Raw genomic sequence first — 24636 nt, 5'->3', positions numbered from 1 at the left:
TCTCTCTCTCTCTCTCTCTCTCTCTCTCTCTCTCTCTCTCTCTCTCTCTTTTCTTACCAGAACTTGAAAAATAGTGATTTCTTAATATTAGGTGCAATGTGGAGTCTGGAGCCTTATCCATACATTTGCCTATGCATAGCTGGGGTCCATGATCACCATTTGAGTACATTCTTCTTACCATTGTTTGTACTCATGCTTTGGAAGATACTGCTCTCAGTGAACCCCTCTCACTGAGCTGTGCTGATCCTTGAAATGTTGACATATATTATTATGTAATATTTTTAAAGTCACACTCATTCATATCATTAGCAGAGTCTTTGAGTATGGAAGGATGTGAGCTCATGCAATGAGAGGTGGGTTTTATGAAATTCTGTTTTGCGTTAGGAGCTCAGTGTTGGTTGTTAGCAAAAGGAAATGATGGTATTCCCTTGGTGTCACCGGCTCATTTTTGATACAAAGTCTGCTAAATACCTGCCTCTAAATAAACTAGACTCATAGTTTCTATGTCAGTGGCTTGTGTTACATAAAAGTAACCACACTTCCTGGGAAAGGTGGGGGAGCTCTTTTGCTTCCACAGTTCGTTCTGTAGGGCCAGAGATTTGTGTCCACCGAATGCAAGTGACTTTCTGACCCGTGTCCTCAGTCATGCATAGTATGTCTGCATGAGCCTTCTGTCCATCCTCAGGATCTAGGAGAGTGAGACCAGCAAGCAGGGCAAGACAGAGAGAAGAGCTCTGTGACTGGACTCTGATGACCCAGATGTTAGATGTTTGGGCTTAGACTTAGGCTCAAGCTGTAGCACTCTTCGATTCAGGAGAAGCAGCTGTGATTGATTAGGCATCTCTGAGACACTGGTGAGCAGTAGCTAGCTGGTGGTGTATTGCTTAATACTCTATAACCCCGACATCATCTCTAGTCTGTCCATGAGGAGACAGAAGCTTCAGGCGTAAATGGACCACTTAGGATCATAAACCCAGTTTGAGAGGTACTTGGTACTCAAGCAAGACTTACTTGTGTTCAGAATGGCCAGGCCCAGAACCTAAGCTATAGAGCAGTGGTCTTCAACCTTCCTAATGCTGCAACCCTTGATATAGTTCCTTGTGTTTGCGGTGGCATTCTTTTGTTCCTACTTCATAAGTCTAATTTTGCTCCTCTTCTGAATCCTAGTGTAAATCTCTGATATGCAGGATATCTGATACGTGACCTCCAAAGGGGTCACGACCCACAGGATAAGAACCACTTTGTAGAGGATGCAGTGTAGTGGACACAGGGGAGTGAATATAGCCACCACCAGAAAAATCTGCCTTTGTCCAGCTTATGGCCACTGGGTATGTTGGATAATGAATCACGGTGTCCAGATCCAGGTAGTAGTCTGGCATCAAGATGAGTGGAGATGGTGCTGCAGCAGCCTTGTCAGTAGGTAGACGTTTCTAAGTTCGGCGCAAGTGTTCAAGATGAGAGTTCAGAGCTGGGATGCAGCTGGGTGGTGTAGCACTTACGTTGAATGTGGAAAGCCCTGGCTTCCATGGCCAGCACTCCTCCAAAGATAATTCAACTTCCAATCTTTGGAATACACAGCAAGGTTTCTCCCATAAAGGGCCTGGAGTAGTGGAAGTTTATTAACGGAGGGTTTGTGGCTAGAAGTTAGAACCATGATGAAATGGTCTTCAGCTCACGTGTCAGAGCCACACTGCTGTGCCAAGACAAGATCCACAGGGAGAGTCAGATTGTTGCACTAGAACTCTTGGAAAGTTACTTTGTAGCTTAGACTCTAGGGTGAAGGGTACCATCTAAAACAGTGGTTCTCAGCCTGTGGGTCATAACCCCTTCGGTAGTCAAAGGATTCTTTTACGGTGTTGCCATTGGAACTATCAGATATTTGCCTTGTGATTCATATCAATAGCAAAATGACAGTTATGAAGTAGCAATGACATAAGTTTATGGTTGAGGGTTCACTGCACCATGAGGAAGTGTTTGAAAGGGTTGCAGCATAATGGGGAGGTTGAGGACCCAGGATCTAGCACTATGCAATGCATAATTTATACAGTCATCCATTTGGGGGCTCTATCTAAAGATGGGATTGGTTCATTGGGAAGGGATGAAGTTGGGAATCAAAGGAAGCAGTAACTGCTGTAGATTTAGGGATAATGGCAGTAACCAGCGGTAGATCTTGGATGTCTTTTATTGGTGTCTGCATGTGTGTAGTACCAGACTCCTAACTGATACTCGGAAGCTCATTGGACTGCAGTCAAACCGCTGATTGAATGGATTCATTTCAAAAGTTTGTCCCTCTCTTTTTACAAACTGCCATCAAGGACAGAAACCAGAATACACACAAGATCAGGGCAGGAAGAGAGTAAGGGACACATGGCATGTCCCTCTTTGTCTGATCTGTGCTGGGCGCGTTTGGTTCTCTAGGAAGTCACCTGGGCTGGGTGGACCTCAGCTCTGAAATAACACTTCTTTCTTGTATGGAATCACCTGCAACATTTCTTTTCTATTTGAACATTATTTTAAAATGACTGTATGGATGTGTTGTATGTGTTCATGTATATGTAGGGCTCGTGCCTGTGATGTATATACAGAGGCCAGAGGAGGATGTCAATGTCTTTTTCTATTTATTGGATGTCTGTCTCTAAAATAATTTTATTTGGTATATATGGGTGTTTTGCCCCCACATGCATGCTTGCATACCATGTGTGTGTCTGGTGCCCATGGAGACTAGGAAAGGGTATTGGATTAAGTACAACTGGAGTGACAGACAGCTGTGAGCCATCATGAGGGGGCTGAGAATCAAATCTGGGTCCTCTGGAAAAGCAGCCAGTGCTCTTAGCTGCTGTCTCTCCAGGCCCTTCACTTTGTTTCTTGAGACAGTTTTACACTTAACCTGACTCTTGGCATTTTGTCTAGGCTGGCTGAGCAGTGAGCCCCCAGAATCCATCTGTCTGTCCCCTCTGGGGAAGTGCAGGCTTTTATAGGTACTCAGGCTTTACACAGGTCCTGGAGATTTGAACTCAAGTCTTCTTGCTACCGCAGCAGCCTTCTTACCCACTGAACTCTATCAAGCCCCACAAACCCAACTTGGAAATAAAAAATGTAAAACAGTGGTTAAAACTACTGAAGATATTTTATAAAAGTATACTTTATACTTTCATAGGATATCAGATGCAAATCTGCTTTCTTCATTACTTTTCTTTTTCTTTTTTTTTTTTTTTTTTGGTAAATTCAAAATAACCCTTTCTCTACTCTATATGTTACACTATTTGTTCCTTTTTAAATTTTGGCTCGCTGAGTCTAGAACCCAGAGCTTTGCCTGTCTTAGGCATATCCTCTGTCACTGAGTCCCAGCCCAGCCTGTGATCCTTTGGCGTAGATATATATGAAATTAGAAGAGGAGAGCATTAGATAAGTCCATAGCTGTGAAATATATTGTGTTTGGAGATGGTCTCATTCCCTAGCCCTGGCTAGCCTGGAAATCAATCCATAGATAAGGATGGTCTAGAATCACCCGTCTCTGCCTCCCGAGTGCTGAGATTAAAGGCATGTGTGGCCATGCTGGGCCATGATGGTAGAATTTCAGGTTTATTTGCTTCCCTCTAACCATAGAATAGTAAAATAGCAACCTTACTAATACATAGAGGGCAACACCCGTGGCCTGGGTGCTGTTCAAACAGCAGAACTTCACAAGTTACTTAGTTCTCTCGGGAGGCAGAGGCAGGCAGATTTCTGAGTTCGAGGCCAGCCTGGTCTACAGAGTGAGTTCCAGGACAGCCAAGGCTACACAGAGAAACCCTGTCTCGAAAAAGAACAAAAACAAAAAACAAAATAAGTGTTACTTAGTTCTCCATTAGGTCTGTCTAGGGAACATGCTAGCTTTCATTCTGATCTTAGAAAAAGTTTGGATACCTAATTCTTACTGCCTTCTTTGGACCAGGGATGCATTTGTTTGTTTGTTTGTTTGTTTGTTTGTTTGTTTTTTGAAAGCTACTAGATTGCCAAGTAACCAGAAAGAGCAAGCATAAATAAGTTATCAGGTAGCAGGTGTGAGAGGCGTGCACCACGGGTCCTCGTCATCCTTTTTAACCTAGTGCCTATGTGTGGCACACAGATAACCAAGGGATAATGGGAAGGGATAGCATTGCAAGTACTGAGGGATAACGAGAAACATGAAATCCCAAAGCAGTCCTGTTTCACACACACACACACACACACACACACACACACACACACACACACACACACACACTTTGTGCTCGGGTGGGCAGTTAAGGGAAGGGGCTCAGTCTGATTTCCCTCTGTAACTGAGTTCACTTGCATTCTTCCTTCCAGCAGCTGGGAGGCGCCCAGAGACGCTGCCTGAAGGAGCCAGGCCCCCTCTGTGTTCTCTTTCCATGGAGAAGCTGCTGCCCCCTTCTGGGGGGAGTGGATATTTCTAGGGGAAATGCTTCATGGGGTTCTGCCGTGGTGTTCTTAGTTCTCACTCCAAGGATGAAAAATTTCAGGGCAGACCCAAGTAGCTGGTGCTTGGAGAAAGGAGCTGTACACATGGTGGTGTACGCTTTGGGGGTTCTGCAGAGGGAGTTCGCTTTAGTAGAATTTAAAACAGGAGCCTCTTGTTCAGACAATTATGGGAGAGACAAGGCAGGCGGAGTCTAGACCAGTGTCAAACCCGCAGCTGCAGCACTCTGAGCCTGCGTTTCCTAGGAGTTTGGAGGGGCTGAGCTGTTTTTCAGATGAAGTGATGGGTTCAGTTAGAAGATGGAAAACTAAGCTGTTCGCTACTTTTATACCCCCTTCTGTCTTCAGAGTACCTTAGCTCTGAGCAGTTTTAGTTATTGGGAGTCAAGAATGAACTTGGCAGGGGGGTGGAAATGTCCTCAAAAGTCCGCAAGGCGCTGGACTACATGGCTTCTGAGATCCTTTTGAACTCTGATGTGATTTTTATGAACTTGAGCCCAAGGCTTGGAAGATGAAGACATGTGCCAAAAAATGTGTGTAACGTGTTGTGGATGTTTTGCAGGCGGACAGCCCTGAGGACATGCACAGCTGGATCGAGGGGATTGGAGCAGCTGTCCAGGCCCTGAAGTGCCACCCTAGGGTAAGTCACTTCCTCTCTGTGCCGCAGCGTCAGCTTAAAGATAAATTATCTCTGAACGGGTCCTGTTTTATTTGGTTATGTAGGCAAGCAGCCCGGCCTTGAGTGCTGGTTCACTTGTTTTTCTCTCTCGGCTAACTTGGGTACATTTTCCCCTTCTCTCTCTCTCTCTCTCTCTCTCTCTCTCTCTCTCTTTCTCTTTCTCTCTCGCTCGCTCTCTCTCTCTCTCTCTTTTTTTTTTTTTTTTTTTGGTTTGTTAGTGGACATGAAGTCGGGCTGGACAGAGATGTGAAGTTTCTGATGTGTTCCTATAAGTCCAGCATCAGGCAGAACACTGCAAACATGCAGAACCAGCTCTGCTTAGTATCATTTTAAAATTTATGCATTTATTTATTTTTACAATAGAGGTCTCGCTGTGTGGTCCAGACTACTACTGCAAGCCATCCTCCTGCCTTAGCCTTCTGGGAAACTGGGACTGAAGGTGTCCCTGGTTTCCAGACACTTACTTGAGTCTGTAGCCAGTGTCCCTGTTTGAATTGACTATCTGAGTGGGTACTTGAGACTTAGAGACAAACATTGTAAGGAAAATCCCTTACTTTGTCTTCTTCTCTTTCTGTGTTTAGGAGCCGTCCTTTTCAAGGTCCATTTCTTTGACTCGACCTGGAAGTTCTACCTTTACAAGCGCACCTAACTCCATCTTGTCAAGAAGGCGGCCACCAGCAGAAGAGAAAAGAGCTCTCTGTAAGGCGCCTTCGGTGGCCTCCTCCTGGCAACCCTGGACACCTGTCCCCCAGGCTGAGGAAAAGCTGTTGTCAGCGGAGCATGCTCCAGAGGACTCTTTATTCATGCCTAACCCTGGGGAGAGCACAGCTACAGGGGTGCTGGCAAGTTCTCGAGTCAGGCACAGGTCGGAGCCCCAGCACCCCAAGGAGAAGCCATTTGTATTCAACCTTGATGATGAAAACATACGAACCTCTGATGTGTGATATGCAGTGCCCGTTGCGTGCAGGAGAGCCAGGGGCTGTGACTTATTTTCTCTGCCATGGTAGAGGACAGAGTCTAATGGCACTCACAGTGGAGGGGCTCATCTAGCTGGTTTTGGTTTTGCTATTATTGACACGGTTTATTTAACTGGGGAAAGCCACTGTGGGTTAGACCCACAGGCAGACTCCGTTACCTCTTGAATGTCCCCTTTCCCCAGGTTTGCCTAGTGAGGGTTTAGTTTTCATACTTCCTGTCTGGAGGAGGCTAGAGTCCAGTTTCACCCATAAGCTTTTCCCTCTTGTATTTCTTTTATAGTCTTGGTTTTGCACAGGATCTCAGGCTAAGAACTGCTTTCATCTACCCCTGTTTATTGGCTGAAGTCTGGGGATCAGGCAGATCGTTAGCATCCAGACTGACAGGCATCGGGTGAGACTCAGGTTATACAGTTCCAATTGGGATCCATCTGAGAGCGGTCATAAGAGTCTGGGGAGTGAAAGGTGAATTTTTGGGATATCTCCCCCAGGCAGTTCTTTCAGGACACCTCCCAGGGGAGCAGACAGGACCTCTTGTGAGTCATGAGGGCTAATTAAACTGCTATAACCACTTGTAGGAATCATGCCGTCCTCTTGATCCTCCATGACCCCAAATGACATAGAACTGAGTGACAGAGCCACCAGTCTATTTTCCGTGTCATGTCCTGAGGATATGCAGTTATCAGGGTCAAATGTTATGATTGCAGAGACCAGAACAGAGGCTTCCCTTGAAACTGAATTCCTGTCTCACAGCTCTTTTATAGCCAGTTGACTTTTGTGTAATGCTAAGTGCTTGTATACTGTACAGCCTGCTGGCCCACTTGCTCTTTGTTTTATTGCGCTGCCTGTTAAATGAAGTCATGCACACACCAGGTGGAACTCTAGCATCTGATAAGAGCCTATACACTCACTAGTGAAGAGACTTAAATGTGATTTTTTCCCCCAATACTTACATTTTTCATGGAATAGAAACTGGGAATAAAGAAATTGAATCAGAGGATGAATTGTTGGCTAGGAATTTCCTAGGTTCTAGAAGGGTTTAGAAGATTAGATTTCCACCCAAAATTTAGGGTATGGCTTTTCCATAGGGCAAGATACTATTTCCAGTGCCTTTGGGGTCATTTCTATCAGCCTTCAATGAACTGTGCTACCAGAAAATTATGGCCATTTCCTACAGGGAGAGAGGTATGGCTCATTCCTATCTGTGTAACTTTTATCTGCTAGGTAAATTAACCCTGTTTTTAATTAGAAATTTGTAGCTCTAAGAGACTAGGAGGCATTTTTTATTTAAGCTAGTTAGCACTCTGTGTCCATAGTTAATGCAAAAGCAAAAACAGGCATAAAGCTCTCCTGGGTGAGAGGAAGTATGCTCTTTCAAATGTGACTGTGACCCTGAATCTGGTGCCACACTGAAGACTCCTGGGCTCCGTGTGTGGGAACTGTCCCCCCATTTTGTCTGGCCTTGTGATTCTGATGAAAAGAAAACCAAACAAAAATCAATGGGCTTCTTTCTGTTCATGATCTTGTGTGTCTCCCATCCCCTAAAAAAAACTTTTGTGTGTTTTGGTTTTTCAGGGTTTGGGGATTATTTATTTAGGAGCGAATAAGGTTACAACCTACTTCAAAAGTCAGTGCCCTTTGTCTCTGGTTTCAGCTTAAAATCTTCCCCTAGAAAATTCTTTGGCTGCTCAACAGAATTGCTCAATGTGAAGATGAGGAACGAATGAAAAATAAATCAGGAACTCCTGAAGGGTCTTGAACATGCCCCGGCTCACGGAAATGAGGTCATCTTTTGGTGTTTAAATTGCAAAATCTGTCTGTCTCTCTCTTAGAAACTGTTGGCTTGGTTATTACTGCTGCATCAACGGGTCCTTACAGAAAGTCGAGAGGTTTCAGTACACACTCTGAGATCGTGTTAGATTAAACACAATGCGGTTTAGATTATGTAAACAAAGGAAAAGTACAGTTTCAGTGACCCTAACCAGCCCGTACATGAGACTTGCAAGTTAGAACATTGTTAATAGTGGTGTCCAGAAAATATAATTATCTTTGTGAAGCCTCAAAACATTTAAAGTCTCAATTCTTGTTTCAGAATTCCCCTTCTGTCTGTATTTAGGGCCAGTTTTACACACACACACACACACACACACACACACACACACCCTTTAAATTTGTTTTTTTGCTAGAGTCTTGCTACGGAGTCCAGGCTGGCTTTGAACTGATAATCCTCCTGCCTCAGCCTCCTGAGTGCTTGGATTACAAGTCTGTGCCACCATATCCAGCCTAGGACAGTATTTTAATGTGAGCCAAAAACGGAGCATAAACCTTTAGTTTTCAAGGTGTGATGGTGTGTGGGTTTGTGGTTAAGCATAGACTGTGGATAAATCCGAAGGGATTTCTGGCTTATAAAAGATATTGCATTTTCTGTGTGGAATAAAAGCAGTCTCTGGGGTTGGGTCCTTCTATAAAGCTTCGAAGGTATTGTTCTCTGTAGCTGAAGTATGCCCTATCCATTACTCTTAAATGGTTTGATGGACTTGCTTACTCGGGTTAGGTGATAATGGGGGGGGGGGCGGTAGCGTGTGTTTTTCATTCTCCAAACCACACCGAGGATATGGGAGACCGCAAACTGAAGTGGCACCTCTGGTCAAAGTGGCAGAGTGACAGCTCTGCTTCCAAGTAGAAGGCTGCCCTCCGGGAAGATTTAAGGTCCATCGTCCTGGTTTACTGGAAGCAAACTGGTTTGGTTTGGTTTTCCCCTTTCTACACAGGACTAATATGGCCCTCTGAGTAAGCAGTGGGCTGGTAATTGAGCGGTGGGCTTAATACTTGTTTTCAGTGTCAACCAAATAAACAGCTATCTGGTAGCAGACAGCAGCGTTTTTGAAATTAGGCTTCCCATGTCGCCTGTTTAACCCCCCCCCCCGCCCCCCAATCTGTTTTCCTCAGTCCCTCATTCTCTCTGTGTGTTATTGCCTGCCTGAGTCAATTATAGTCACTTATACCAGGTAGGCGTTGAATCAAGTGAATATTTGGCAAAAACACACAGTGTGACCGCTGGGCCCTCTGTTTATGAAGGTGTGGCATGCCCCGTTTGAGCCGTGAAACACCTCCTGCAAGCACTGAGCTTAGTGCATGGAAACTCCAGCTTCTTACGTTGTGTGAGCTCCTAATTGGTATGTAGCAAAACGTCATTTTCTAAAAACTGGTTGGTTGCTTGTTTTGTAATAAAAACATGTGAAATAGGAAATCTGGTTGTGTGTTTTCCTGGTCAGATCTCGTGGCCGTGGGTGGGTGGTCACGTTTCTCCTTGCCCCAAGACTGGTTTTTGAGTGGACCCCTCCCTTCATGGCTTTGGGGTGGATGGCCCTTGTCCTGGGATGGCATGGGTGGTGGGTGATATATGGGTGTGCGTGTGTGTGTGTGTGTGTGTGTGTGTGTGTGTAGGTAGAAGTGAGCCAGACTCTGACCTTTATAAAGTCCGAAGGCTGGCTGAGGCAGCATCCAGGCCAGGAAAAACAGTCGAATCGACGAGGTCAGGGAGCAAGATGAGCTTCCAGCGGTTGTGGGCTGTGCGAACACAGTTTCTCCTGCTATGGTTGCTGCTACCAGCCGTGCCTGTTCTGTGGGTCGAGGCCAGGAGGTCCAGAGACTCGCTGCCCTGTCCCGATGCCTGCGATCCCACGCGCTGCCCGCCTCTGCCTACCTGCTCGGCCGGCTTGGCGCCGGTTCCCGATCGCTGCGGCTGCTGCCGAGTGTGCGCCGCGGCCGAGGGCCAGGAGTGTGGCGGGGCGCGGGGCCGGCCGTGCGCCCCAAGGCTGCGCTGCGGCGCCCCGTTTTCCCGGGATCCCTCGGGGGGCGCGTGGCTGGGCACCTGCGGCTGCGCGGAGGGTGCGGAGGATGCGGTAGTGTGCGGCAGCGATGGGCGCACCTACCCCAGCCTATGTGCGCTACGCAAGGAGAACCGAGCCGCTCGCCAGAGGGGCGCGCTCCCTGCCGTGCCAGTGCAGAAGGGTGAATGCGGGGAAGCAGGTGAGTGGGGCGCGGGCGAATCTCCTGACACTTCTCTTACTTTTCAGAGGGAGAAGTGAGTGCTCTAACTTCGCTCGCTCGCGAATTCAGTGGGCCTTCCTTCGCCATCTCTAGGGATTCAACCTGTTGTGGTTGCTCCTGGTGTTCTTGCCTGGTTAAAGCTGGTCTCTTTACTGGCTGCCACGGGGCTTCCCTTTCTCCTTTTCTTCCCTCTGGTAGGACAGGGAGGGTCCTTTCATCTCCTGGTCTGGAGAACCTTCAGAGAAAGAGGGATGGGGAGATGCTGGGGAATTTTGAGATGCGACACCTGCATCCAGGGACGCACTCACCGTGGACCGTTTATTCACAGGGACTACAAGAGCAGGGCGGCTCCGGAGAAAGTACAACTTCATCGCCGCAGTGGTGGAGAAGGTGGCGCCATCTGTGGTCCACTTGCAGCTGTTCCGCAGGTAAAGGTCCCATCTAGGGCCAACTACCTCACCTGCTGGCTGCCGGATTTCTGACCATTAAAACCGCTGTAAGGAAACACAGATTCAAAGAGTTGGCTGGGGTGTAGGTGGGCGGTAGAATTCCGCGAAGCGTGCAGGAGACCTGACTTGCTAAGAGTTATTTCGCAAAGAGCCAAGCAAGCGTAAGGATTCTGGCTTCTAAATTGAAGCTACAGCAGTGCATATTGGTGGCTGGTGTTTCTTTCTCCCCGGTATCCCACAAGCAAAACTAAAGGCTGATTGTAGGAGCTAATAGTGAGCATTTGGTGGGCTTGTTTAGCCTTAGCACTCTCTTGCATGCAAGGAAACCCAAATGGAGAGCAAACTTTGTTCTGAGTCACAACGCCAGTTGGTAGTGGGAACTAAGATGCTGTGGCAGTAGTGTGAGCACAGGGTTAGCACCAGGTTTGGCCTATTCGCTGCAGATGACAGACACACAGGTTCCCACACTGATCTAAAGGAGGAAACAGCACCCTGGACCCGGCAGAGTCAATGCATGAGAAAACTGGAAATGTAGCTGATAAACATGAGGCTTCCTGGGACTCACACACAAAGGCTGGATTCCCTGATTTCCCTCCCTTCTGCTTACACTACTGTCTTGTTCCGGAACAGATCACCTCTCACCAACCAGGAAATCCCTTCCTCCAGCGGCTCTGGGTTCATAGTGTCTGAGGATGGGCTCATTGTCACCAATGCCCATGTCCTCACCAACCAGCAGAAGATCCAGGTAGAGCTCCAGAGCGGGGCCCGGTATGAAGCCACCGTCAAAGACATCGACCATAAACTGGACCTTGCACTGATTAAGATCGAGCCAAATGTGAGTACCTGAGAGAGTTGCTGAGTCAGAGCCTTCACATGTGAGGATTTCACAGTTCTTGCTGGAATCCTTTTGTACTTCTCACCGTGCCTTTTCTTTGTATGTAGAGTATATGCCCGCACCCTACCCCCAGTATCCCAGCCAGCGGCGGCGGCTGCTGCTGCTTCTCCTCCTTCTCCTTTTCCCTCTTCTTTTCCTCTCCCTCTCCCTCTCCCTCTCCCTCTCCCTCTTCTTCTCCTTCTCCTTCCCCTTCCTCTCTTCTTGTCTTCTTCTTGTTCTTCCTCTGTTCTTCTTTCACCTCTCTTCTTGTTGTTCTTGTTCTCCTTCTCCCCCTCCTCTCATTGTTGTTGTTGTTCTCCTTCTCTTTCTCTTCCTCCCATCTCCTCCTCCTCTCCCCCTCCTCCTAATCCTCCTCCTCCTTCTTCTCCTTCTTCTTCGAGACCACAGTGATGAGTGATGTGGAAGTTAAAATCTAGAGTATCACTGACCCTCACATCCCCTCAAACACCTCCCTCCCCACTTCTGCCCTTACCTGCTGTGATTCCAAGCTCTCCTCAGTAAAAGAAGAACGAACGTACTCCCTGAAGCTGCAGTGGTACAGACTCCAGGTTCTCTTCCCATAGCTTCTCCCACTTTCCTCTGGCCCCTATCCCTGGGCATGTATAGGAGAGCCCAGAGTGAGGAGAGGGATGGAAGGAAAAGCTTATCCTCATGAAAAGGGATGGCATACAGCATTGTAAAGTCAGGGCTCCTCTACTTGGGTTACCAACAGGACTCGGTATACAGTAGTGGTTCTCGAACTGTAGGTCACAACCTCTTTTGGCCAAACAACCCCAAAAGGGTTCCATATCGGATATCCTGCATATCAATCAGATATTTACATTATGATTCATAACTAGCAAAATTACAGCTATGAAGTAGTAATGAAAATAACTTTATGGTTGTGGGTCACCACAATGTGAGGAACTGTATTAAGGGGTTGCAGCATTAGGAGGGTTAAGAACCACTAGTTTAGAGGAAGGGACACAGCTCCTCCTAGTCCCCGCGGAAAGAGACCCTGCAGCCTCATACTCCTGCCTTTGGGAACAATGCTTCATTGTTTGCCCTTCTGGCATAGGTTACAGGGTCCGGCTGGACCACATCATCCTCTGACCACGGCTGCCCTGCAATGGGGCTGATGTGTTGCAGGGTGTTCTCCTTGAACTGCAGGGACAAACGCTCTAGCCTCCCTCTCACTCCGTTCTTGATGTTCGTGTACTTTCCCTTGCGGGCCTGTACCAGGACAGTGGAGCCACAGCTCACACAACTCTGAGACCGAGTTGCAGCGCTTCAAAGCAGCTGAACACTTTTCCAAAGAGAATGCCCAGGAGCCCCTGCCATCAGCCTGGGCGCAACCCAGCCTTATCCTTGCCTGCTTTAGCAGCTTGGCAGGGTGTCCCAGGTCTTTCTGCGGGGCTTCTATGTCCTGGGACTCTTGGAGGGCTCGTTTTCTACTTCACTTCCTCAACCTTTGAGGCACCTGGGTGGGCAGCTAAAGGCTCAGGGGAGATCCTCTCCAAGTTGCTTTCCACTCTGGCTCCTACCTGGCTCTCAGGCTTCAAGGTCTTGTGGCTTATTCTGCCCAAAAGGCCTACTCTAAACTGAGGTCTACAGGTCACAGAACTCCTGCCCTGGTGGGAATGGGGAGATCTTTTACACGTCGAGTACTTGTGACCCCTAGCTTGATTCCAGGCTCATCCATAGGGCTCTGTAAGTGTAGTCAGGTCCAAGGGTCCACCTAGCTCGACTCCAGGCTTTTTGACAAGTCACTGCCACCAGACAGCAGGAATGAGAAGTCTGAAGCCAAGGTGTTCAACCATGGTGAACAGGAAACTCAAATGGGAAGAGGCCTGGCCAAGGGAGTCACTCCCTCTTCACGTTTTTGCTTTGTTTCTGGTCACCCATCAATCTATCCTCAACAATCTCCATTAATTGTCTAGCATTGCTGCTCCCCACTTTCCTCGTTTTCCATCCTATGATTTATTCTTCAACAGATGTACCTTTTGGCTAAATCATTTGCAATGTGCTCAACCCTGCTAAGAACATTTTTTTTTAAGAGTTAAAAAAAAAAATTAATGTATATGAGTACACTGTAGCAGTGTAGCCAGAAGAGGGCATCAGATCCCATTACAGATAGCTGTGAGTCACCATGTTGTTGAGTCACCATGTGGTTGCTGGGAATTGAACTCAGGACCTCTGGAAGAGCAGTTTTAGCCACTGAGCCATCTCTCCAGCCCCTGCTAAGAACATTTGAGCTCCTTGCTGTAGACGCATGGTCTGCACCTGGGGCTCGTTAAAAATCCCGGATCCCGGACCCACCCAGATCTACCAGAGCCTGCATTCTGATAAGCCCCTAGAAGTTTTGTGAACACAGTCCAGCTTGAGAAGTGCTATTCTGGGTGATCTCCATCCTGTTCGTGACTCAGACAAGAAATGTTTGAGCAGAGATAGAGCTAAGTGAATCTCTAGTGCCGGCCATTTCATGATCACTTATAATAGTTTCCACACCACTTCAGTTTATATTATATTTTATTTTTAATTATGTGTATGTGTTTGTGCAAGTGAGTGTTAAGTGCCCATGGAGGCCCGAAGAGGAAGTTGTATTCCCTGGAGCTGGAGTTAGAGGTGGTTGTGGACTGCCCAATAGAGGTACAGGGACCAAATGTGGATTCTCTGGAAGAGCAACACATGCTCTTAACCTGTAAGTCAGCGGTTCTCAACCTTTCTAATGCTGCGACCCTTTAATACAGTTCCAAATGTTGTGGTGACCCCCAACCATAAAATCACTTCATTGCTACTTCAGGACTATAATCTCTCACTATGGTGTTATAACTTGTAATGTAAATGTCTGATATGTAAGATATCTGATATGTGACTCCTTTGGGGATGTAATGCACAGGTTTTGAGCCACTGTTCTAAGCCATCTCCCTGGAAGCTAGAAGCACAAATTTCAATCTTAGAGACGATCTTGATTATCTTAACAAAGGGAGAGTTTGGTGGGACCTGCATCTGAGGAAGAAGGAAAGCAAGGACCTCTGTGTGTGTGTGTGTGTGTGTGTGTGTGTTGGTTCAGGCCAGCATCACTGTCAGCAGATATTGCTTGACTGTATTCTTACATTGCCATCTTTCTCTTCTTTGCTCCTCTCGGGCATGCACAGACTGAGCTTCCAGTACTGCTGCTGGGCCGATCCTCTGACCTCCGGGCTGGAGAGTTTGTGGTAGCTTTGGGCAGCCCATTTTCTCTGCAGAACACTGTGACTGCAGGGATTGTCAGCACCACACAGAGAGGTGGCAGAGAGCTGGGACTGAAGAATTCAGACATAGACTATATCCAGACGGATGCCATCATTAATGTAAGTCACTCTGGGAGTCTGTTCACAGCCTAGAAGATATTGCCAGGATGTAGCAAGAAAGCTTTAGAGTCATCTCTTTTCCTTTGGGTTTTTTGAGGACTCTCAGAAGTCAACCCTAAGGCAGGGGTATAGTTGGATGCTCTGTGTTTGATATAACCAGCACCATGCTCAGGGCTTAATGCAGAGGTCGCTGCTGCAATACAGTGCGGGGTCCTTTTGCTTCGCCCTGTACCCACCCCAACTTTAGGATTAGGAAGGTAAGGGGAATATTTTTGCCTGCCTCGGAGAAGCAGGCTGCTCTGGTGAAACTCATTAGGAACTATGTATAAGTGATGTAGAGGAATGTATCTATTTGCTAACTGATGGCTCTTGTCAATTTGCCTTTAGCACGGAAATTCTGGGGGTCCGTTGGTGAACTTGGTAAGTGGCTGTTTTCCTTGCTACTTTGAATTTCTTCCTAACTTTAAAGTGTTTTAACACCTGCAAATGTAGACTTGGGTGACAGTCTCTAGAGAGATTAAGGAATGATGTCTTTTATTATGGGGTCTCTAGGAAATAGCTAAGGAATATTTTAGAGCCCGAGAAGGGTTTGTCCATCTGGTTAGCTGGAGACTGGCAGGCACCCAAGCAAATCCTATCCAGCCAATCACAAGCCATCCCTGCTATATGCTGTCTGACTGCCCCCCCCACCCCCACCCTGCAACCAGAAGCCCAACTCTGCTATGTTGTGTACGTCCTTGAGAGCCCCTTGCTTTTGCATATGAGTGATCCCTCATCAATACACACTGATTATATAACTCTGGAATTTTAGTCTTCAGCCTGCTCAGAGATGACAGAAAAGCCATAACCAGAACCCGTGGTTCTGCTGAGTGCATTAGTGTTCATTTAACCATTCCCTCTACTGGTGATGCTGTTCTCTTACATGAGGATACATGTAGGATACATGTAGGAGCACAGTACTCTCAGGCTTGGGCTTCTGAAAAGCCCTTGAGCCTTTACTTCCTTTTCAAATATAACCCCAGTCCCCAATATTCCTGGGATGGAACCTAGGGCCCTGTACATGCTGGGCAAGCACTCTGGCATTGAACTGCAGCATCACCAACAGAATGATTCCTGTCTGCACTATATAAATTTGTGTGTGTGTGTCTCTCTCTCTCTCTGTGTGTGTGTGTGTGTGTGTGTGTAGAGCAGACCTGGGATATAGAATTTCAGACCACACTCCAGAATTTCTAAGTTACCATCTGTATTTAAATATGACCAGAAATATTTTTTCTATTGTTCTTGTTGCCTAACAATGTCTAAGGAATGGTGAAGGGCACACGCAGGAGAGTGTTTTCTACTTTACAGCACTAGCTTAGCTGACTGTGGTTCATGAAGGTCAACTGGTTTTGATGAACAGTTCTACTCAAGTATGGCGGACTAGCAATGATCTAACAGCTTCTATCTTTTCCATGTTCATTTTTAGCTTCTTTTAAGTAATAAAGAGGCAAATGCTTCTTGTGGGGGGGTTAATTAATTAATTATGGGTTTTTTTTTGAGACAGAGCCCTATTTGATTGGAAGTCAATATGTAGTTGAGGATGACCTTCAACTCCTAATCTTCCTTCCTCTATGTATCAAGTGCTAGGATTTTAGGGTGTGTGTTCGTGTGCCACTTTGGTATCCTGTGTTTCTTATTTATATCAAAATGTAAACTATAGCTCACCTTTAAAAATTAATGTAATTTACTATAATAAAATGAGCTAGAGATTAAAACTGTCATGGGATCCACTTAAATCCAATATAAATCTGTAAAAATAACTCAAACACCAGGTCAATGCGGAAGACAAAAGTGTATGGTAATTAAGCTGTCTTCCAATTGACCAGGGCTGCAGAACAGACTCGGGAGCTGAACTATGACCCTGAAGAGGCATTGTAGAGCACATTTAAAGGATGAACCATAAAGAGAGGGGGAGCTGGGTGGGCTGTAGCATTGTCCAACTATATCTGGACAAGGGGTTGAGCAAGGGAGTTTCCATCAATGAGGATAGGAGGTGGTTCCTGGGCCTGGGAACATGAACTTAGTTTGACCCTGCTAAGCAAGATGGAGTAGTTGTCCTTGAGATGTCTGGACTCAGACAACTGTCTCCTTAAAAGTTGTCTCTGAGATGTCTGGACTCAGATAAGGGTTTCCTTACAACGGACACAGTTCAGCTACTTGGAAGTCTCCAGCTCCCCGAGGGCCTGGGACCATGCAGTCTGAAAAGGAAATGGTGTTACGTAGAATACGTTTCTTTTGCTTGTTCCCATTTGACTTTTTGAGCATGAAGAAAGTGTAACTTGTGTATCTATAAAGCACCACTCCCTTCCCTGGCCACTCTAACTGCCCTGGAAGAGGACATGTGCTACTCCCTAATGAAGACGTGGGTCTCCTTTTACCCCTCCTGTTTTGACCCTATTCTCCTCTGCTTGTCCCTGTGTTGCATGGTTCAGTCTGTAGGGCACCATGATGTAACAGCAAGTTTCCTCTTCCTAGGATGGCGATGTGATTGGTATAAACACTCTGAAGGTGACTGCAGGGATCTCTTTTGCGATCCCCTCTGATCGGATCAGACAGTTCCTGGAAGACTATCACGAGCGCCAGTTGAAAGGTGAAGGGGTTGGGAGGATTCAGCCCTTTTTCATGGACGTTCTCACCGTTTAGAGCATGGCTTTTTTACGGTGTCGAGTAACTGGCTCTCAGATCTGTAACAGGGGGTTGGGTGGCCATATCGGGGCACGTATCACAAAACTCAATCTGAGAGATACGCAGAAATGCTTGTGTTGTACAGCTTAGAAATGAACCCATTGGCTGAAGATGTATCTGTGTGGACCACATCATGTACTCTGAAGCAGATGGCATACAAGACCACTGTACTAACGAGAGATCCTAGGCGGTCTCTCAAGCTGTGCCAAATGGACAAGAGCTCTGCTGGGAGTTATACAGCATGCTTTCCCTTTACAGGAAAGGCTCCCTTGCAGAAGAAATACCTGGGTCTTCGAATGCTGCCTCTCACTCTGAAGTAAGCCTTGGGTCTCAGAGGTGCAAGCCATCACTTGACAGTCTTTGGGGACCCTTGTGACCACCGGTTCTGTTTGTTGCAGGGCTGTGTTTCCCTCTGCCTGTACCAGAGTCTTTCATTCTGGTTGTACAGAGATGCAAAGCCTTGACTACGGTTGTGGGGCGTGGGGGTGGGGCCAGACAGCATACAACAAGGATGGCTTGTGATTGGCTGGATGGGATTTGCTTGGGTGCCTGCCAGTCTCCAGCTAACCAGATGGGGAAGAGATAGGCTCTGTGCCTCCTAGGGGAAATCTTTTTCCAGGCCTCAGGGGAACACTATGTTTGCTAACCTTCAAACTGTTCCCAGCCTCCTTCAGGAAATGAAGAGGCAAGATCCAGAGTTCCCTGATGTGAGTTCTGGAGTTTTTGTATATGAAGTGATTCAGGGATCGGCCGCTGCAAGGTAAGTGAAGACCTGGCCTTTGCCCAGCCCTCCTGTGTTGTGTCTAGGCATGCACCCATGCTAAGCTCTGAGCACCAGTGTCTTGAGTGAGTACCAGTGTCTTGCTTGGGATCTATCCGCACTGTACACCGAGTTCCTGAAAGCCGGCCAGTATGACTCAGTAACTCATCTTAAAATTTTATGTGATTTAAATGGAGAAAAATGAAAACACTGTGGAAAACATTTCCCTTTTTGTTTTCAGAAGGATTACATGTTATGTTAATTACTGCATTGGATAAGATATCAGAGCATAGTGATGGATTGGGCATGTGCTCTGTGGATTTTATAGGAAAGTGCAAAAATATTTTTCAACATTTCCAAGTATTTATTCTGTGTTAAAACTGACAGAATTTTAGATGTATTGCATTAAATCAGATGCACAATTAAAGATAATTTTAACCTAATTTTTTTTTAAAAAGGTGACTACTCTAAATTTAAAGCGACCCATGCAGCTTGTATTACATCTGCATTTGTAGTGAACAGTTGTGTTGCATCTGCATATGTATTGGACAGTACTGATGGGGCCTCAGGGTCATAGCCTAAGTTAAAGTTAATTTTGCTAGGAATTAACAAATTAAACCCCTCTCCTCTTTTCCAAGTGAGCTAAGCTGTACACTAGCCCCTGAACATACTCCTTCAATATTAGTATTTATTACTTAATAACTAACTTTTATGTTATTATTAATGACTTATGTATTAATTATATATTTGACATATGTTTTCATGTATATGCATATGCATGTGTGTATATGCATGTATGTGCATGCGTGTGTGTATGTGACAGAGGTAGATACAGAGTGCCTTCTTTACTCACTCCCCTCCTTATGTTTGAAGCAGGGTTTCTCACTGAATCTCAAGCTTGTCAATTAGGCAATACTGGCTCTCTCCAGAGTGCCAGGGATCAGCCTGTCTTTGCCTCCCCAGGGCTGGGACACCGGCATATGCCTTACATCCAACTTTTTAAAAAATATGTGTGCTGGGGACCCAAACTGACCTCGAGCTTGCATGACAAGAATTTTTCCCTTTGAATTTACTGTGAATTTTTGCGGCATGGCCTCACTGTGTAGCCCAAGCTAGCCTGAAACTCCTAATCCTCTTACTTCTGTCTCATGAGTGCTAAGGGATTATGGTCATGGGCCACAATGCCCCCATTATTCAGTTATTGATAACTATTAACTAATGACATATACTTAAATGATTTGAACAGTTCAGTCATTTTCAGTCAATAAGAATGGGAAGGATTCTGCGTGTCAGAAGTCTTAGCGCACAGTAGGGCTGAGGTGTGAATGGCATTGTGAACTGTGGCTCACACCTGTGTCACTAGATCAAGGGCTGGCACAGCTCTGTGGAAGGTTTAGCAGCTGATCTCAGCTTTGCTTCAGAATGTTTGCTATCAGGGAGAGGCAGCTTTTTCCGCAAACGCTATTCTCCTGGGCTCTGCCCTTTCTTCTTATTGCTCACTGTGTTTTTTTTCAAGAGCTCAGCGATCTGTTTAGCAGTTGGCAACTCTTGTAGACTTGGAAGAAATCACAGGTGCTGGTGAGTTAGCATTAGCTAAGTGTCAGGCCTCCTGCTCCTGAAAAGGACATGCCATACGGTTTTCTAGACTCTCCGGATCCCTACCCTGCCCTGCGCCTCCCGTAACTCTTTATTTTAACTTTTGATCCAAAGCCAAAGAGCTCAGCTCCACAAGTTGTTCTCAAAGTGTGGCATGCTGTAGCAGTAGCCAATCAGAAAGGCAGGCTGGAGCCCCACCCCTGAATTGGTCTCCTCCTGGCTGACTCCCCTCTATGTCTCTCTGTCTCAGTGCTGGTCTTGAACTCTGCAGTCTCCTGTTTCCACTTTCCAAGCGCTGGGGTTAGGTGTGCGCTATGGCAGATAAATCTTCCTTCCCCCATCTCCTGCTTTTCTTCCTCCACTCTTTCTTCTCTCCTTCTCTCTCCACCTTCCCTTAACTCTATTTCTTGCTTTCTGGGGTTCAGACCCAGGGCCTTGTGTGTGCTAAACACCTATCCTAGAACTAGGCTACATCTCTAGGAGTCTTCATGTTTAGCAGGATTCCCAGGTAGGTTACACGCACGCAGAAGCGAGATTTACTGCTGTAAGCCTCCAAGAGCCCAACATCCACCCTTGTTGGCTTTCACCCATTTGATTTAATAACCACTAATAATTACAGTAACAGCAGCTGGCACTTAGGGAACATTTATTATATCCTGGGCACCAAAGTGTTTTTACAGAGTCGTTTGAGGAGTCTTATGTCATAGTCCTTGCTTTTCCGGGGAAGCAGCTGTGCTGAGCTCCATTGAGGTCAGAGAGATGCACCCTGGCCAGAAGAGGGATTCTCAGCATTGAATCCTGCTTTACTTGAAAGTTGTGAGATACGGGCAAAGACCACTTATTCTGTGTGAGCCTGCTTCCTCATATTTGGTGCACAGTAGGCCCCAGGCTCCAGTACAGCTTCTTTCTTGTTCTGTTTCCCTGGTCTTGATTGCTGAGTTGTCGTCTTTCTCCACACAGAGTCCACTGAGTCACCGCCCGCTACGGTCATTGTTCCTAAGGCTTTCTCACATTCAGCTTTATCCTTCCTTCTTTCCATGCATTTTCCCCACTGCATTACCTTTCCATCCAACCCCACCTTTGGTGCTGGCCACTGAACTAGAGACCAGGTATATGCTAAACATACCCTCTACCACTTAGCTCTATCCCTGGCCCTTCACATTCTTCAAACTCCACTTATCTTGGGAATCCACTCTCACTGTCATTTTTTTCTTCTTGAGCTCCCCATTTTCCTTAAATAGCATCTCCTGGATTATTTAATTTGACACCCCTCTTTTAGCCAATTCTTCCCTTTATACAATCACCCAGCCTGTCTGTGTTTATTGCTCTTTGCTTTTGGAACTGGATCTAGAACAGCAGTTCCCAACCTGTGAGTTGCAAACCCCTTGTGTGTGTGTGTGCAAATGACCTTTCACAGGGTCTCCTAAGACCAGTGGAAAACACAGATATTTACATTATGACTCATAACTAGCAAGATTGCAGTTATGAAGTAGCAACAAAAATAATTTTATGTTTGGTGTCACCACATCATGAGGAACTGTATGAAAGGGACGCAGCATTAGAACGGTTTGAGAACCACTGATCTAGAATATATAATATATTCTATTCGAGGTCAGTGTGTTGAAGACTGACTAGAACTATAGTCTCGAGTCACAGCTGTAAACATCTGGACTTGGAAGCTTGAGTGGCTTTTGCTTTACTGGGACTGTAACATCTGGGACACACAGCAGTTCCAGGAACTATGGGATGGGCTGTCCAGTCAGACTCATCGGAGCACAGCTTCCTGGGGAAAACATTGGGCTTGGCAGTATTGCTGGTGAGTCTAGTCATGTTGGAGGCTAACACCAGCCAGAGATGAAGAGAAATTAAATGTTACAGTGTCCATTCCAAATAAAACCCAATGCCTGAGAGGACTCGGCTTCTTCTGGACAGGAATATTATTGCAAACACAGGATCACTGTCCTCCAGCTGGCTTCACAGTACCTCCTCCAACGGTCCTTGCAGCTAGGAGGGTCAAGGCTGGAGCTTCCTTCTTGGTTTAGCAAAATAGTAGGGCAGTGTGTGTATGGGAAGGAATCAGACAGACAGACAGATACCAAATGGGGATGACTAGAACTCTTCTTGTTTTTTGTAGTGTAGCCCTGGCTGTCCTGGAGCTCACTCTGTAGCCCAGGCTGCCCTAGAACTCAGAGACTCACCTGCCTCTGCCTCCCGAATGCTGGGATTAAAGGCCTGCAGCACCGTTCCTCGCTTCATCATCTTTTCTTTCTCTTTCTCAGCTCGGGGTTGAGAGACCATGATGTAATTGTCAGCATAAACGGGCAACCTGTCACCACCACAACTGATGTCATTGAAGCTGTTAAGGACAATGACTTTCTCTCCATCATTGTGCTTCGAGGAAGTCAAACCTTGTTTCTGACAGTCACACCTGAAATAATCAATTAAGTATCTTACTTTGAGAAACTGGCTAGCAAAACCAGTTATATTACCTGGTTTTGTATCGAAGAAGTGCCAGAGATGGCAGGGTCTTCTGGAGATCAAGAAAAATGGACGCTTTAAATGCAGAAGTTCATGTTTGTGTGCACACATCAACACACACACACACACACACACACACACACGCACACACGGATCCTGAGGTTGAGAGTGCTCTTCCGCTGCAAAAACCTTCCGAACTCAAGTGGAAACAGCTATGGTGATCTGATAAAACTTGGTGACAGTAAGAACTGGAGAGCAGGCAGTTCCTAACTAAATCTTGATAGGACACTTTAGTTAGCTCCTATACAGCCACAAACTGGTATGTCACGCACACGTACACATAATTACCTACCAAATATTAAGAACCTGAATCTGGAGTAAAGAGGCAGTCACATTTTAAATAATACCCCTTTGTATACTGAATTTCCCAGGTTATATCCACTTTGGGCCAGGGTTTGTGGATAGAAAGGTCATCACCTATAAGACATCTTGGAGCTGATGACATCATACTACCACACAGGAGTGTGACCATTTTGAAGGTAGAAACAATTTCGGACCTTTAGAGTTTCTGAGAATGTCTTCTATTTCTATTAAAATAATTTTTCGAACCGTTTACAGACTTTTTACTTAGGTTCTTTCTTTTAAAGAAGCTTATAAACACTTGGAGAGTTTACATAGTAAGCAGTGGTCGGGCCTGCTAATGGCTTAAGTAGTTTATTTTGGGGAAGATTTTAATTGTAGTTTTCTGTCTTCCAGACTTGAGATGGTGCTGGGGATCAAACTAGGGACTAGTGCAAATTAGGCAAGGCTCACCATTGAGTCTTCCAGATTTATTTATTTTTTTTAAATATGGTGTCACTGGGACTCCTTAAAGCCTACATGAAGCATAAGGTGTGTATTTTCAAGGAGGTGTAGTTTCTTCACGATTAATCGAAAAAGACTGCCTACGTGTATAGAACTTATGAGTTGAGGTTTCCAATCGCTATTGTTGTAAGCAGAGTTGAGTTGTTATGGCTTTTAAAAGTGTTTACAGTCGTCATCTCTGGTAACACGAGAACAGTTCTAACCGGGGGTGCTGAGGCAGAGACCTTTAAGAAGGGTTCTACAACGTGTTGTGTTTCCAGGTCTTACTGTACCGGATCTGTCAGTCTTTCTGTCAGTTACTGTGGGGATGAACGTGGAGTAGGTCTACCCTGTCTCTAGAACCTGTGGCTAACCGAAGAACAGGCCTCTCCATCTGACCTGCCCTTTATGTTATACTTTTTACTTAGATTTCAAAGCCACTGATACTTGAGAACATTTCCTTGTCTTCCCAGTGACTTGGGAATGCAGAAGCTTGGCTGTCTCCATCACTACAAAACCTTCTCCTGTCAGGCCTGTGTGGAGAGAATGCGTTTTCTCCTCACTCCCCTAAAACATCCTGATTTGACCCTAGTAATATCTTTTAAGTAGGGCATGCATTTTTTTAAGTTTTCTTTCCGAGGGCATAAGGTTCCTCATTTTAATTGTGCAGGAAGTAGTATAGTAACTTGTGTACAACCTTTTTTCCCCCCCTTTTTGAAGTCATGGTCTAACTATGTAGATCAGGTGGCTTTTAACTCATAAGATATCTACTTGCCTCTGCCTCCTGAGTACTGGGATTAATGAAGAATATGACAGCTTATGAAGTCTTTTTTTGAATCAGCCTCTAAAATGTGGGGTCCATAAGTTGGAAAATACTAATCTTAGGTAGGACAACTCTGTTAGCCCATACATATTGACCATTGTTGGCTTTTAAAACATAATTGGAGAGAGGAAATTGCCATCTCTAGAACATGACAACAGTCCGGTTGGACTCAGTAGGATAGCTGTATTAGACTCCCACACTCTCATGACCAAATACCTCACAGATGGCTTAAGGAGGCAGGCTTTATTTTGGCCACAGGTTTAGAAGGCTCAGTCTGTGGGTGGCCGGCTCCATGGCTTGGGCAGAACATCATGGTATAAGTGTGTGGGGGATCAGACTTTTCATCTCAAAGTGGACAGGAAGAGCCTGGGCAAGTTGTAGCCCCACGGTGACCCCATCCCCCAGTAACTTACTTCTTCCAACTAGGCCTCACTTCCTACTCTTTATCACCTTCCAATAACAGCACCATAATCCACTGGTCAGATCAGTCCTCAGGATCCACTCACGTTCTAAAAGCCCGTCAGCTGGCAATCAGGCCCCCAGTACCGGAGACTGTGGGGGTGGGCGTGGAT

At 46.1% G+C, this 24636-nt stretch overlaps 2 protein-coding genes across 3 annotated transcripts in view; both read left to right on the top strand.

Moving 5' to 3' along the window:
- Plekha2 (pleckstrin homology domain containing A2) overlaps positions 1–7108 on the top strand; it is a 61749-nt gene extending 54641 nt beyond the window's left edge. For both annotated transcript variants that reach the window (XM_021170743.2, XM_021170742.2), the window contains exons 11-12: positions 5021–5098; positions 5719–7108. In XM_021170743.2, coding sequence (XP_021026402.1) covers positions 5021–5098; positions 5719–6081 — 441 coding nt within the window. In that variant the 3' untranslated portion in view covers positions 6082–7108. The remainder of the gene's footprint in view (positions 1–5020; positions 5099–5718) is intronic.
- Positions 7109–9471: 2363 nt separating this feature from the next.
- On the top strand, positions 9472–23012 carry Htra4 (HtrA serine peptidase 4). The gene is made up of 9 exons (XM_021170638.2): positions 9472–10143; positions 10493–10592; positions 11244–11448; positions 14646–14840; positions 15228–15260; positions 17355–17469; positions 17823–17880; positions 18229–18324; positions 22200–23012. The coding sequence occupies exons 1-9, from the start codon at positions 9492–9494 to the stop codon at positions 22363–22365; spliced, it is 1620 nt and encodes a 539-aa protein (XP_021026297.2). The 5' UTR covers positions 9472–9491; the 3' UTR covers positions 22366–23012.
- Positions 23013–24636: the final 1624 nt, after the last annotated feature.

The sequence above is a fragment of the Mus caroli genome, chromosome 8 (assembly GCF_900094665.2).
Source record: "Mus caroli chromosome 8, CAROLI_EIJ_v1.1, whole genome shotgun sequence".
Classification (NCBI taxonomy): Eukaryota; Metazoa; Chordata; class Mammalia; order Rodentia; family Muridae; genus Mus; species Mus caroli.
Note: the sequence above shows the minus strand (reverse complement) of the source record. Positions and strands in the feature narration are given on the sequence as shown.

Excerpts from the sequence above, each read along its gene's own strand:
- Htra4 (XM_021170638.2), top strand. The coding sequence starts at position 9,492 with ATGGCATGGGTGGTGGGTGATATATGGGTGTGCGTGTGTGTGTGTGTG. Across the intron at positions 10,593-11,243 it reads CACTTGCAGCTGTTCCGCAG|ATCACCTCTCACCAACCAGG; the intron begins GTAAAGGTCCCA and ends GTTCCGGAACAG. Across the intron at positions 15,261-17,354 it reads GGGGTCCGTTGGTGAACTTG|GATGGCGATGTGATTGGTAT; the intron begins GTAAGTGGCTGT and ends TCCTCTTCCTAG.